At 36.3% G+C, this 12,832-nt stretch overlaps 1 protein-coding gene across 1 annotated transcript in view; it reads left to right on the forward strand.

Annotated features, from left to right (window-relative positions):
* The window catches only part of STRN (striatin), a gene marked incomplete at its 5' end in the record, with an annotated part of 26,995 nt that extends 14,415 nt beyond the window's left edge, over positions 1 to 12,580 (forward strand). The window contains 8 exons of the mRNA XM_010172147.2: positions 2,153 to 2,328; positions 3,336 to 3,383; positions 4,069 to 4,190; positions 5,030 to 5,197; positions 7,407 to 7,547; positions 9,868 to 9,975; positions 11,356 to 11,442; positions 11,528 to 12,580. Coding sequence (XP_010170449.2) covers positions 2,153 to 2,328; positions 3,336 to 3,383; positions 4,069 to 4,190; positions 5,030 to 5,197; positions 7,407 to 7,547; positions 9,868 to 9,975; positions 11,356 to 11,442; positions 11,528 to 11,697 — 1,020 coding nt within the window. The remainder of the gene's footprint in view (positions 1 to 2,152; positions 2,329 to 3,335; positions 3,384 to 4,068; positions 4,191 to 5,029; positions 5,198 to 7,406; positions 7,548 to 9,867; positions 9,976 to 11,355; positions 11,443 to 11,527) is intronic.
* Between the last annotated feature and the right edge of the window lie 252 nt (positions 12,581 to 12,832).

The following is a 12,832-nucleotide window of genomic DNA, read 5'->3' on the forward strand; positions in this document are numbered from 1 at the left end:
TCCTTTACATATTGTTGTCTTAACAGATGTTCACTTTGGTTTGTTCTGGGTTTTTTTACCTAGTCTTCTGAGTAGATTAAGAAGCTTCATAAAATTATAATAGACTGAGTACTGTACATAGGAGCATCTGAGCTACAAAATCATCACATTTAATATTGTATGCTGACTTGGAGGTTTTGGACTTTGCAGTAGGCTCTTGCTTGACTTCCTGCACAACTTTGAACAAGAGAAGTGTCCATAATCCTACTAGCATATTGCTGCTCTTTCTGGAGTTTTCAAATTGTCTGTATAGACACAAATATTACTATTAGCGGCAAATCCAGATCAGATGCTAACTTGGGGGTTGAACTTCCCCCTCCCCTCTCCCCACCCCCCTCCTAACTGCTTTGCAAGTCTCAGATTGCCTCACTGTTGGATTTTAGTGGGGAGAGAGAAAAGGAGGCTGGCTGCTGCGTTAGTAACCCAGCCTCTTGCAGCTGATGGGAGACTGGTGGAAAAAGGGGAGTGATGGTGGTGCAGCCAAGCAGTATGTCAGAGCTAGGATCCATTTCCACCTCTGCTGCTGGGACTGCCCTCCATTTACTTCCCAACTTATAAGCTAATCATCTTGGACTCCTTTGGGAGAAAATTTTTGAATGAATGAGAAACAAATGGAGAATATTATCCTGCCAGAACTGGCATGCACTGTTAGGCTGTCTAAGGTGGCTTTTGCAGATGTGACACAGGACCTGTGCTGCTGATATGGCAGCTGGAGGGCAGGCGGGGTTCCCTCTGTCACCTAATCAGTATTAGATGCCTGTGTTGAGGCATATATATTCTCTCCAGATATATATGAATACTCTGTACGTCTTGTACCCTTTTTACTGAGACTTTCTTGGCCAATCTCCAGAAAATCTGCCAGAGCTGCTAACTTTGCAGTCCTGCCCCATCCTTGCGTCAGCTTGAGCATTTGTCTTTTCCCTCATTGAGCCAACTCAGCTCAGTAACCTGGCAGAGAAACTGACTGTCTCCCTGAGCAAGGCAGTATGTAATTACTAAGAAATATGATTAGACTAAACCTGCTCTCAGTTATGACTCCTTTCTCCTTTAAAATCTATAGAACCTCATAATTAAAGTATATTTTTATCATTAAATCCAGAAGTAACAAAACAGAAGAAAAAACACTTTTGTTCTTAAACCATCCCCTTCTGCCTCACATTCCAGAATAAAATGTCGATTCCTGAAGTGGCTCGAAACAGTTGTCTCTTCTTTGTAGTTAATGTCACTAAATTATTTTGGATGATCTCTAGCTTTCAACATAATGAAATCATCAATATTTGAGTTAAAATTGTTTGTTTTCCTGGTTTTCCATAACCACTATCAGCAGTGGTTATGGGAAGGTAAATTTGACTATCGCAGTGTTGACTGACAGAGTGATAAAAGTCTGTTCAGCCTTATATGTAAACATTTGTTCAGAGGAGCAGTGTTGAAGTAACTTATTTTTTTTAAAAGGGCTTTCTTTTTGGATCTGCTAAAAATGCATTTATTACAAAATAATTGTGTCTGTATATACGATAGCTTATTGCTTGCCAGTTACATTCTTTTATATTCTTAGTGTGTAGCAAAGTCCTTTTTGCCTTTTTTTTTTTTTTTTTCCTGGAAAGCTTTACTTGTCTTGCATTATTATAGAGCTTGTGCTGCCTTAGGTGAGTAAGTTAGATGCTAGATGTTTCTCTGTTTTCTTACATCTTTACTTCAGAGATGCCATGTCAGTGGTACTTCAGATATTCAGGGACCACAGCTTGGTTGAGTCAGGCCCAGTGTTAATGAATAAACCAGGAGGTACCGATGACATTTCAAATACCAAACTAAGTTCACAGCAGTATCAGTCAGAAAGGTACTTTTCAGCTTTTAAATTGTGTAACTTGGAGTATATCAGATTTGCACAGAATGTGTTATGTGGGCACAACATTACTTGTTTTAATGAATCTAACTTAGTTCTCATTTTTAAGTGTCTGATCATGTTAAATGAACTGTTGCTGAAGAGCAGGTTGTTATGAAAAGTGGGTGAAGCAATTTGACGACATCTGAAAATGTCAAACTGAATTTCTGATTTCTTCCTTTCCTTGTGCCTTCCACATTAATTACAAGTTTAGCTTTTTTTTTTTATTAGATAGCAAACAATAAGGATGCATTGAGAAAGACTTGGAACCCCAAATTCACGTTAAGAAGTCATTTTGATGGAATAAGAGGTCTCGCTTTTCATCCAGTTGAACCAGTCTTAATAACAGCTTCAGAGGACCATACATTAAAAATGTGGAATTTACAAAAAACAGCCCCAGCAAAAAAGTAAGATTTTTTCTTTGTTTAAAAATATTTTTTCATTTATGAAGAGAAAAATAAAAATAATTGTAGATGCCACTTCACTGGATGGCCCTTGAATTAGTGTAAATTATTCCTTGAATTTAAGAGTAGGAAAACAAACTCTTAGAGAAGGATGGAGACTTTTAAAGAGTGCCAGAAGAAATCCAGGTGTGTTCGTGAATGCGTTCTGTTTGTAAAAATGAAAACCATTCACTTTTTAATATCTTCCTTATAGAGAACATGTCAAATTAATTTACTAGTGAAAATATTTGCTTGTGGCCTGTTAGTGTGCTTACATGTGTATATAAATGTATACAAATGCATTTATATATATATGCATACACAAGTATGCATATACACGAGAACAGCTTTAAACTTTGACTGAGATGTTGCTGGGTTCCTATGTACTCTCTTGTGTGTTGCTGGGGATTTGCAGAAATGAGAGCAAGTTCTTAGCAGAGCCAATGTAATCAGGGAACACATCGTACCTTTTGGGAGCACTGGGCAAAGCGTGGGGTCTTCCCGCAGTCTGTAACAAGCACCGGACTGGTAAAGTCCAAAGCAGGAGTTTTTGAAGTGGTTTATAACTGTGCTACAGGATTGATATAAAAACAAGGTGTCATAAGCTCCTTTGCTCTGGTAGGGATTGGAAATGCTTCCTGATATATCCCATGTGATACTGATGGCCCTCTGCTCCTTCCCCACCGTTAGTGTACCTGCCTACTGGTTTGATTGGTGTGTGAGAGCTCATGGACTCTCTACCTTAGAGGTCTTTAAGAAAAAAAGCAAACTGAGTAAACAGATCCCAACGTATTTTGAAAGAATGCAAAGAATTCCTAGACATATGGAAAATCATGTTGGGTGAGGAAGTTGTGGGATAATCATTTCAAAAGATGTAGTAGTGATTTTAAGAATTTGGCAATTCTGCCACATTTTTGTGAATCATTGCGTAAGATTGTATACATGTTAACATTTTCTTGTGCTTCATTTAGGAGTGCTTCTCTTGATGTAGAGCCAATATATACCTTCAGAGCACATAAGTGAGTATTTCCTGAGAAACATTGTTATATTTTGAGAAATACATGTTTTTTAAGCAGATACTGAATTTTTTTGAAAAAGTAATTTCTACCTTTTTATCTAGTGATTTTATGTGATGCTTTTAGTTCCCGTGTTATTTAAAATATCTGCAAATGTTCATCTTCTTTCTGCATAATTATTTATGTATGGAGCTAGGTACACCACAGTTTTAAAAAGAAAAACCTACAAATTATACAGTTCAAATTCAATTAGCTCTTTTGTTGATCACTGCAGCTTTTGCCTTTTTGTCAGATACGTTAATCTGTAGAATGAAACTGTTTGCAGTGGGTTTAAATTTACTGAATTGATTTCATGAAAGAGCCTTAGATCTTTAAAAAAAAAAAAAAGAGAAAAAAGCTGTTTATGACAATTAACGAAACCTGTAGTTTAAAAGCGTGACACTTTTCGTATTTCATGTGCACAATGACTAAATTGTCCTGATTGTAGTTATGTTACCAAATATTGTGGAGGATTTTTTGTGGGAAGTGGTGTAGCATATGATCTGACTGTGCAAATTTTTTGTTGCAGTCCACGCAGCAAGTCAATTGTATCTAACAGGGAAACTTGAAGATTCCATTGGCATTGTTTTTCACATAATGAAAATGTTAATAGTCAACGTTTCTTTTTTTGGGGGGGTGTTTCTTCTAGTGGACCAGTGCTCTGTGTGGTGATGAGCAGTAGTGGTGAACAGTGTTACAGTGGGGGAGCAGATGGCCTCATCCATGGCTGGAATATAACCAACCCCAACATCGACCCCTATGACTCTTACGGTATGTTGTTGTCGTACACACCAGTGAAATGATACATTTAGTGACATTAATGTTATGTTGTTAATATAGTATAATTTCGAAGTAATGCTTCTTTGAAAATCTAAAAGAGAAAATTGGATGTTGGCTTCAATTACTTTAAGTAAATTTTTTGTTTTAATGCTGATGCTGGTTGATGAGAAAATGAAATTTGTAATTTTCTTAAAAAAGGCCTTGATCTCACCACAGTTTTGAGAAACACTAGGTTGAAAAAGTGCAGGACTAAACCTGATACTTGGCAAGTACAGCAAATGTGTATTTTAATGTTCTTTTCTTCAACAAACCTCTGTGCAGTTGAGATAAAAAGAAGTTGTATAGTCTGAGACCAAAGCTGTTAATGTTGTCTGCGAACAGCTAAAAAGGCCCAGTTCAATAAGGTTTACCAGACCTGAATGGATGTCAGCCTGTGTCTCTCTCTTAAAATATTTTTCACTTCTTGCAGCTTCAGATGTGGTTGACCTCAAAGCTGGCTTTTGGAAAAAAGGGACTGATGTGCTATTAATGGTTGTTTGAGAGTGAATTTTAAAATCAAAGTGTATTTTGCTAATTTTGCTACTGTCCCTTCTACTGAAACATTTTGTTTGATTAGTTGTAAACTGGGTAACTGGTTGCCACATATACCAATGAAATTCAAGTATCTTCATACAAGAACAATTGAGACTCCTATATTGATAGGACCTGATTGGTCTCAATTTTTTTTTATGGATTAGCTTCTTAAGGTTGGTCCATAAACATAGCCCAATATAACTATTGACTTAATTCAGTTTTGTTTTGAAATGTGGTTTGTTGTGTTTTGTTTGCAGATCCTTCTGTTCTAAGAGGTGCTTTTGTAGGCCATACAGATGCAGTGTGGGGTCTGGTTTACAGCGGAGCACACCAGCGTTTGCTGTCCTGTTCAGCAGACGGCACTATACGTCTCTGGAAAGCTACAGAAATTGCTCCAGCTCTCAATATATTTAATGATAATCAAGGTATAGAAAATTGCTCTACCTTTAAGTTTACAAGCATCACTGTTCAGACTGCCATCATTTTGGCTACTGAATACAAATCCTTCTTGTTTGTTTTGCTGGATTTTATATCTTTATGAATGTTTTGGGGAAGAGTAGATTTTGGGTCCTTTCTCCTTTGATGCTAGCCGAATAGTTATCTACACACAGAGGGACAATCACATTCCTCTAAAAGCCAGCTGCTGTAGACCATCTCTACTAGAACCGTGGAGTCTAATGTATCACCTCCATAGTTCAGATTCAGACCGAGTTTCCATTTAGGCCCTTGCTTTTGGTTTGTCCAGAATAAAAAGCCCTTTCTTCCCCCAAGAGAGGTTTGGAGTAGCCAGTGCCATTGTACCTTCCAAAAGATGTTCCTTGTGCCTCTAACACAGATATTCCAGTTGAATTTCTGAGTTTGCACATTAACTGAATAGCAATAGGGCATTCTTAACACTGCTAGTTGAAAAAAATGACTCCTTTGGATTGATTTACTGAAATGTCATGCACAAATCAAAATCATACTGTTTAGAGCCTAATTTCTTGCTATTTGAGTAAGAGCTCTAGAATGCGCCTGTTGACATTGCCAAACTCTCTTAGAGCTGATGGTCCTAAAGGCAACCCATGAATCAAGACAGTTCTTTGGCTCTTCAGAACAGCTTTGAGGCAAAATAAACTTTGGCATAATTGAACAGATTTCTCGAATTATAGTGTAAAGCTGGTCAAATCTGCCATTACTGGCTAGTTAAAATAGACTGAGCAAAATAAAAATGTTTCATGTGTTTTAGTTCTTGCAGAGCTATGTTTCCAAAAGTCTGCAGGGTTGTGTGAAAAACATAACTGGTTTGCTGCCAGCTTGCTTACATGTCTACTTTGAAAACTTCCTGGTAATGGTTTCTTTGTTTGGGCTTGTTCGGGGTTTTTTTTTTGTTTTAATTATTAAATTAAAGGAGAAAGGGGAGTAGTCTTACTTCACAGAGCTAGTCTTTGGGTATTTTTATATTCCAAACTGGAATGAAACCCAGTTGTGAAATTCAAAGATTCTCCTTTGAAACTGACTTTTCCTATGACTTATTGAGAACCTTGAACAAGCTGTCTAAAATATCTGTCAGTCGTAATTTAAATTCTTCAGATTAACCATTGTAGGCTTACCAGGAAGCTGCAGATAAGCAGGCATGGCAGTGGTAGAAAAGGTCACTTCAGAAACAATACATGTTTTCTTCTCACACCAATCCTTTCTGGCTTTTTTGAAGTACCTGTAGATAAGTACCAACATTCCTGAGTTTATGTGTCCAAGAAAGATGTTTTTCCCATGAATCTTAGGTTTAGAGAGAGGTGATGATATTCCTGCTTTATCTGGATCTGTGGACATTCAGTTGCTTAACATTCAGTGTCTCACTCTCTACCTCTTCCTCCTCCTCCTGGCATCTGTTGCAGCTGGTGTTGTTCTTTCACATAGCAAGTGAACAGGTCGTTGGAGGAGAAAAATTCTACGGGATGTTTCCTATACACAAGCTCTGCTGATTGAGCCTTCTGTCCTGTAGAATTCAGATAGCTACAGTGTAAGGAGATCAGATGTACACCATAATAGGCAGGATGGATGAAGCTTTGTATTATGAGTTTGTAATATATTTGTGTAACTTTCCATACTGACAGTGTCAGTATAAAAAATTTGCACTTGGAAAGCTTTGGGGTTTTTGGTTGGGTTTTTGTTTGTTTGTTTGTTTGTTTTTTTAAAAAACAAAAAAAAGCTCTGAATTTGCCCAGGCTAATAATAACATTAATCATGTGTCAGGTAAATTATTTTATCACTTAAATTTTATGTCCTTTTATTTAATGCAATGGAGGTTTGTTTGAGAATTGTTCTTACAGTTAAAGTAAGAACTCCCTACCCCCTTTTCCTTCCTTTCTTAATTTAAAAATAGATTTCTATCCAGCCTCAGTTTCAGCATCTTAGTAAAGAATGTTGATAGGCACATTAGAAAAATAAAATTAAAATGATGATCATACAGGGCAATCTATTTATACTGACGTAATGTAGATTTTAAAATCTAACATTTCTTTTCATAATCATGGCCCTTTTTATATTAAAGTGCTTACTGGTTTTTTGTTGTTGTTCTTGGTTTTTGGGTTTTTTTAAATTTTCTTTACACCAACTAAATCTTATGAAAATGTTCTCTACATTGCTTTCTAGAAATGGGAATCCCTTCATCAGTAGATCTTGTGAGCAGTGACCCAAGCCTCATGGTAGCATCATTTAACAGTGGACATACTAGCATTTTTAACATGGAGACACGGCAACGAATTCTTACCCTGGAGTCCAGTATGGATACCAGTATGTATCAAAAAAACCCTGCAAAATCAAAAAAATGTTTAAGATTGATACTGTTGATAGTCTCTTCAGTGTTTCCAAACAATTAGGCAGTATCATGGTAAATTATAACATGAATTATGTTACAAGCTCTGTTTTGAGACGTGACAGTAAATTATTGCTACTTCAGTAGACCTCATGGGTATTTCAGTAGCAGAAGAGTGCACGTAATTTTGCAAGAAGGTAAAAGAAACAAACCCACACTATCCAAATTCCTTCTCAAAGAACAGTAGCACAAGGAAAAGCACAGGTTTCTTTAGTACAGCCCAATGATCTTTGCACCTCCAGGATTTCCATTCTCTCTTCAGTTCAGAATTGCAAGAGAAAGGTAATATCAGGAACTTATTAAAAATCTGGGACTGTGTTTGGGTTCTTTTCTATTTTTTCCTCGGAAGTATCCCTTTTCTATGTTTTATATATATTCTTGGCTCATTTGCTATTGGACTCCAGTTAAAGTTTCCACTGTAGGACAAAAGCAAAGCTTTTCAGTGGAAGAGTATTCACAAGGTCCCATATAATGCCTTGGATCATGGCCGTGGCCAGTATCAGAAGTTTTAGAGGAAACTGTAAGGAGACTGCTATCAGTAAATTATTTTACCATGGCATTAGGAAAGAGACCAGAATGAGCTGAAGCATGAGGTTTCATATTCAGGCCAAAATGGTAACCTGATAACAGTAGAAACATTGAGTCTTTTAAAAATTTTTATAATTTTTTCCCCTAAAAGTTTTATGTCACTGAATTTTTCTATATAATTCTATTTTTAAAAGAGAGTAAGGCCTTCTTGTTGGCTTTGCTTGTCTGTTTTAAAATAGTTAAACAACTGTTATTTTATAAGAGGGATTGGAAAGTACCATCTTCCTTCTTTATATTATTCCTTGCTCTGCAGGATTTCTTTTTTTAACCCACATCTTTGTTACTGTCTGACAAAATAGTCCTAAATCAGTTCTCTCTGCTCAGTGAAAGTTACCTTTCTTCTTTTTTCTCTTCTTTTTTTTCCCCCTTCCATTTTTTTTTTTTTTCACTACCTCCTCCTTACTGTAATTCAGTAATATTCCTTTAAGAAAATGAGACTGTGGTATGGCAACCAGCAGTCCCTGTTTAGTATTTCTAGTTATGTAACAGTACTATAAAGCTTACATGTATTTACAAAATATGTAATTATTTCTACAAGAACTAGGCAAGAGGAAAATGAGTCACCTGAAATACCCTACCACCTCCACTTAGGGACTCCACTGTTCAGTATAAGCTTCACTCTGTTTGGCGTTTTAAAACTGTGAGGATAACTGGCTCACAGTGGTGAGTGTCATGTGCTTTTAGTAATTTTAGGGAGGTTTATTAGTATGAATGTGTTTTTTCCTTAACTTGCACTTTCTTAATTTTTAGGTGTCCTGTGGATACTGACACTACTTGACAGTTCAGATTTTTATAGAAAGATGTAGATTGAAGTCTTTGCCATCTTAGTAGCAAATGATCCTATGGTAGTATTCTGGTTTGTTTATTTTAGTAATAATTTGATTAGATGATGTGAATGTTCTTTGGCAGCAGTTTAACTAAATACAATTACTCCTACATGAAAGAAGATAACTGTATTTTGATGTTCTATGGAGTGGCTATTTGTGTTTTTCTGGTAATCTATGCCTCTTAAAACCATTCTTGCACTAGTTGGTGCACCACAGCAGTGCTTAGATTTCTAATCAAAAAACTCCTATGCTTTTTTGTGTGTGTGGAGATAGATATCTATATATATAGATATATATATATGATATATCAAGATTCCTAAAGGCTAGGAAAATGGCTCTCCTGTGACTAATCTAGCATCCTTTTCTTCAGTAAGAATTTTAATCCATGTATATCAAATAATAATAGGTGGGTTTTGCTCTGTGAAGGTGAAGGCATGGGATCTTGTTTGCTTGGAAACCCACTGACTGCAATGTTAGTTTTCCTGTACTCTCTGTATGTTATAAAGGAAGTTTGGCTTGACAAGAGGAGGACTGTTGAGGTGTGGAAGTGCTTCACATTCTTGCCTGATGCACCCATCTAAAACCATGGCCAAAAGCTGGACCTTATATGTTTGTATTTACACTCATACATATGGCCTCTGCGTGTGTGTAATTTGGAAAATATTTTACAGTAAACCACATTACATAAGCTGCTAGTTGAGAGTTTCCATTATATAAAGGAATTATTTTGCAAATAAGTTTGATTACATATTTACTTCTTAGTAGCAGTCTTTCAAATAACTTAGCAATTTACATGTATTGATATGTGTGGGTTTTTTCTTAGCAGTAAGTTCCTCCTGTCAGATAAACAGAGTCATCAGCCATCCAACTCTTCCAATTAGTATCACTGCTCATGAAGACAGACACATCAAATTCTACGACAACAATACAGGTATGCATCTTTTCAGTAGGTCATAGTCACAGCAGTTGTAGAACATAAAACATAAACGGAATTTAATTATGATTAATATTATTCACACAAATGCTAAGGGATATCAAGAACTGGATATCCTCTGCAGAAATCTCTCAGCATTAGTAGAGCCCAAAGATTGCCAGCCCACTTAAAACTTTATTGGCACAGTGATAAGGAACCTGCATCATTCTCTGTCCAGTCTTTTAAAATGCCTTATGTATGGGGATTATCAATATTTAACACAAAAGGAACCTTTTTCAAAATCTTTATGTGCTTATGTTCAAGTTTCTTCTGTTATGTTGTCTGTGTTATTTTGATCTGAGGACAGGAAGCTCTGGCACTTCTTTAGTGCTGCCAAGACCTCTGCCTGATGGCTTGGAGGTAGAAATTCCCTTGTAGGCATAATTCTCAATTTGATCCACTGTATTTCTCCAAATCTCTCACTTCTGCAGAAAAAGCTGGACATCTTATAATACTTTTTCTAATCTATAGTGAGAGAGGGTCCCACTGAGATGTGTAATTATAAATCTCTTAGGTTTTAAAGGACTTTTTGATAGGAATGGTAGTATTAATCTGGTATTCTGACTGTGAATCTTTATAATCTTCAGTTTGTGGCTTCTCTGCTTCCAGGTCACACTGTCTTAAAAGTTAAATTGAGAACTTTCAATATTCTTGTTGATTTTGAGTTTGCTACTTCCTATATGAACATTAAATAAGAAGAGGTGAAGGAGACCCAACGGAAGCTGAGGAAAAAGCTGAAAATAGCTGATTTGTTTGATGATGTGGTTCTGTAATTAAAAAGTAGAGGAAACAACTACTCATTTTTTTTCTGTTTTACTATATTCTGCAACAAAAAAAACTCCACACTTGCCCCATGATTTCTTATTTTTAACATGAAATCATTACTGTAACTATAATGAAATTTAATAGAACATTAGTTCTCTCCGAGTTGTGTAAAATTATCCCATATTCTTAGTAGTTTATATTAATTGCTTATTAGGATGCTCAACTCCTGTCCTCCTTCCTGGTTGAGGTCTTATTCCTGAACTCACTTAATACACTTAAGGGGCAGATATTTAAAATGCACAATGATTGCAGCTTCATGGTGCTTTTGCAGACATAAGACAAAGGTCTAACAAAGTTGGTGATAATGGTACTGTGGCTCTCCTGAGACTGTAAACATTAAAAGAATGACTTCTTGCATAATTTTAATGATTCAATTGTGGGACAAGATCTTGTACTTATAATATGAGCTGTGGTAAGGTTGAAGCAATAAATACAGATAATGAAGTGAATTGCAGAAAGTAACCTCAATAAATCTTTTTTTCTTTTTTTCTTTTTTTTTTTTTTTTTTTAAAGGAAAACTGATCCACTCCATGGTAGCTCACTTAGATGCAGTTACAAGCTTAGCTGTTGATCCTAATGGCTTGTATTTGATGTCTGGCAGTAAGTACATTCAGATTTTGTTTTCTTTTTCTCATAATGGTGACAGACATGAGAATTATAAAGAAAACTGTTCCCCTTTCTTTAGGTCATGACTGTTCGATTCGCTTGTGGAATCTTGAAAGCAAGACCTGCATCCAAGAATTTACTGCTCATCGCAAAAAATTTGATGAGTCCATTCATGATGTGGCATTCCACCCCTCCAAATGTTATATTGCCAGTGCAGGAGCAGATGCCCTGGCTAAAGTGTTTGTATGACAGAGTGCTTCCCTATCAACTCTAGCTTTGTATATATTTAACCAGCTGCACAAAAGAGAAGAGGAGGGCCTATCCTGCCCTATAATTCAGAGAATGTTTGTGTTTAGTTTTGCAGGGTGCTGTTTTCTAAATTGATGTTTGTTTTGGTTTCTGTGAGCTCAGCTGGTGCTGAGAGCTTGGAAACTCTCAGTTTCAAATAGTTAAAAAAACAAAAGAAATGCTTTTATTTCAGAGGATGTGAATTTTCGTCCAGGCAGGCCTTGGGTGAAACTAGGTCTATGTATTCTCTATTCATAAAATGGAGTACTGGAAAGAGGGTCTAATTGCATCAGGGAGTAGGAAAAGAGGGAAACTTCCTAGGATGCTTCTCAATGAAGAATCTTCATGTACTTAAAATTGAATCACCCGGAAAAAGTGAAAGTTCATGTGGTCATTACTGTGCTGTGTGAGAAGCACTTTGTCATCCCTTTGGTATTAGTAAAGTAGATCTTGTTCAGTGAGCAGTAGTGGATAGTTAATCTCAGTCACCTGGCTGCTAGCCTAAGATAAATGCAATTAAAGGAAAGCAAATTACTAACATAAATGAAAATACAGTAAAGTTTTTGTTACATCATTCTGTGTTATACAGTAAATATTTAGTTTGCAAAAAAAATTATATAATTTTTTAAACTGTATTAGCATGTGGCTAGAAGCTGAGCCTTTAGTCTAGTCCCAGTTAACAACAGACTGAAGCAGTCTGTATATACTGTAGTAGCAGATTTAACTTATTCAGATTTATAATGCTGTTTATTCTTAGAGATCTGGCACGAGAAATTATCACAAAGATTTCCAAAGAAGCTGTCCTACAATTTAACTATCAAACATTCATCTTCTCTTTCTGTTCCTGCTAAAAAGGGTATTGTTTTGGGCATTAAGCATAACAGTGAAATACTTCTTTGGAAGATTAAACCTATACCTGGTGCATTGTATGAGGCCTACCAGTGCAATAGGTGGGAACTATTACAAAGTTCAGTCAGTTTGAGAGCTTCTGCTGTTTCTAGAGGTATTTCTCAGCTTCACCATTTGTGGAACTTTTAAACTTGTCCACTTTACTGGGCGTATTGTGCCATTGATTGGGTTACCTGAAGAACGAGTA

The sequence above is a fragment of the Antrostomus carolinensis genome, unplaced genomic scaffold, assembly GCF_000700745.2.
Source record: "Antrostomus carolinensis isolate BGI_N321 unplaced genomic scaffold, ASM70074v2 scaffold13937, whole genome shotgun sequence".
NCBI classification, from domain to species: domain Eukaryota; kingdom Metazoa; phylum Chordata; class Aves; order Caprimulgiformes; family Caprimulgidae; genus Antrostomus; species Antrostomus carolinensis.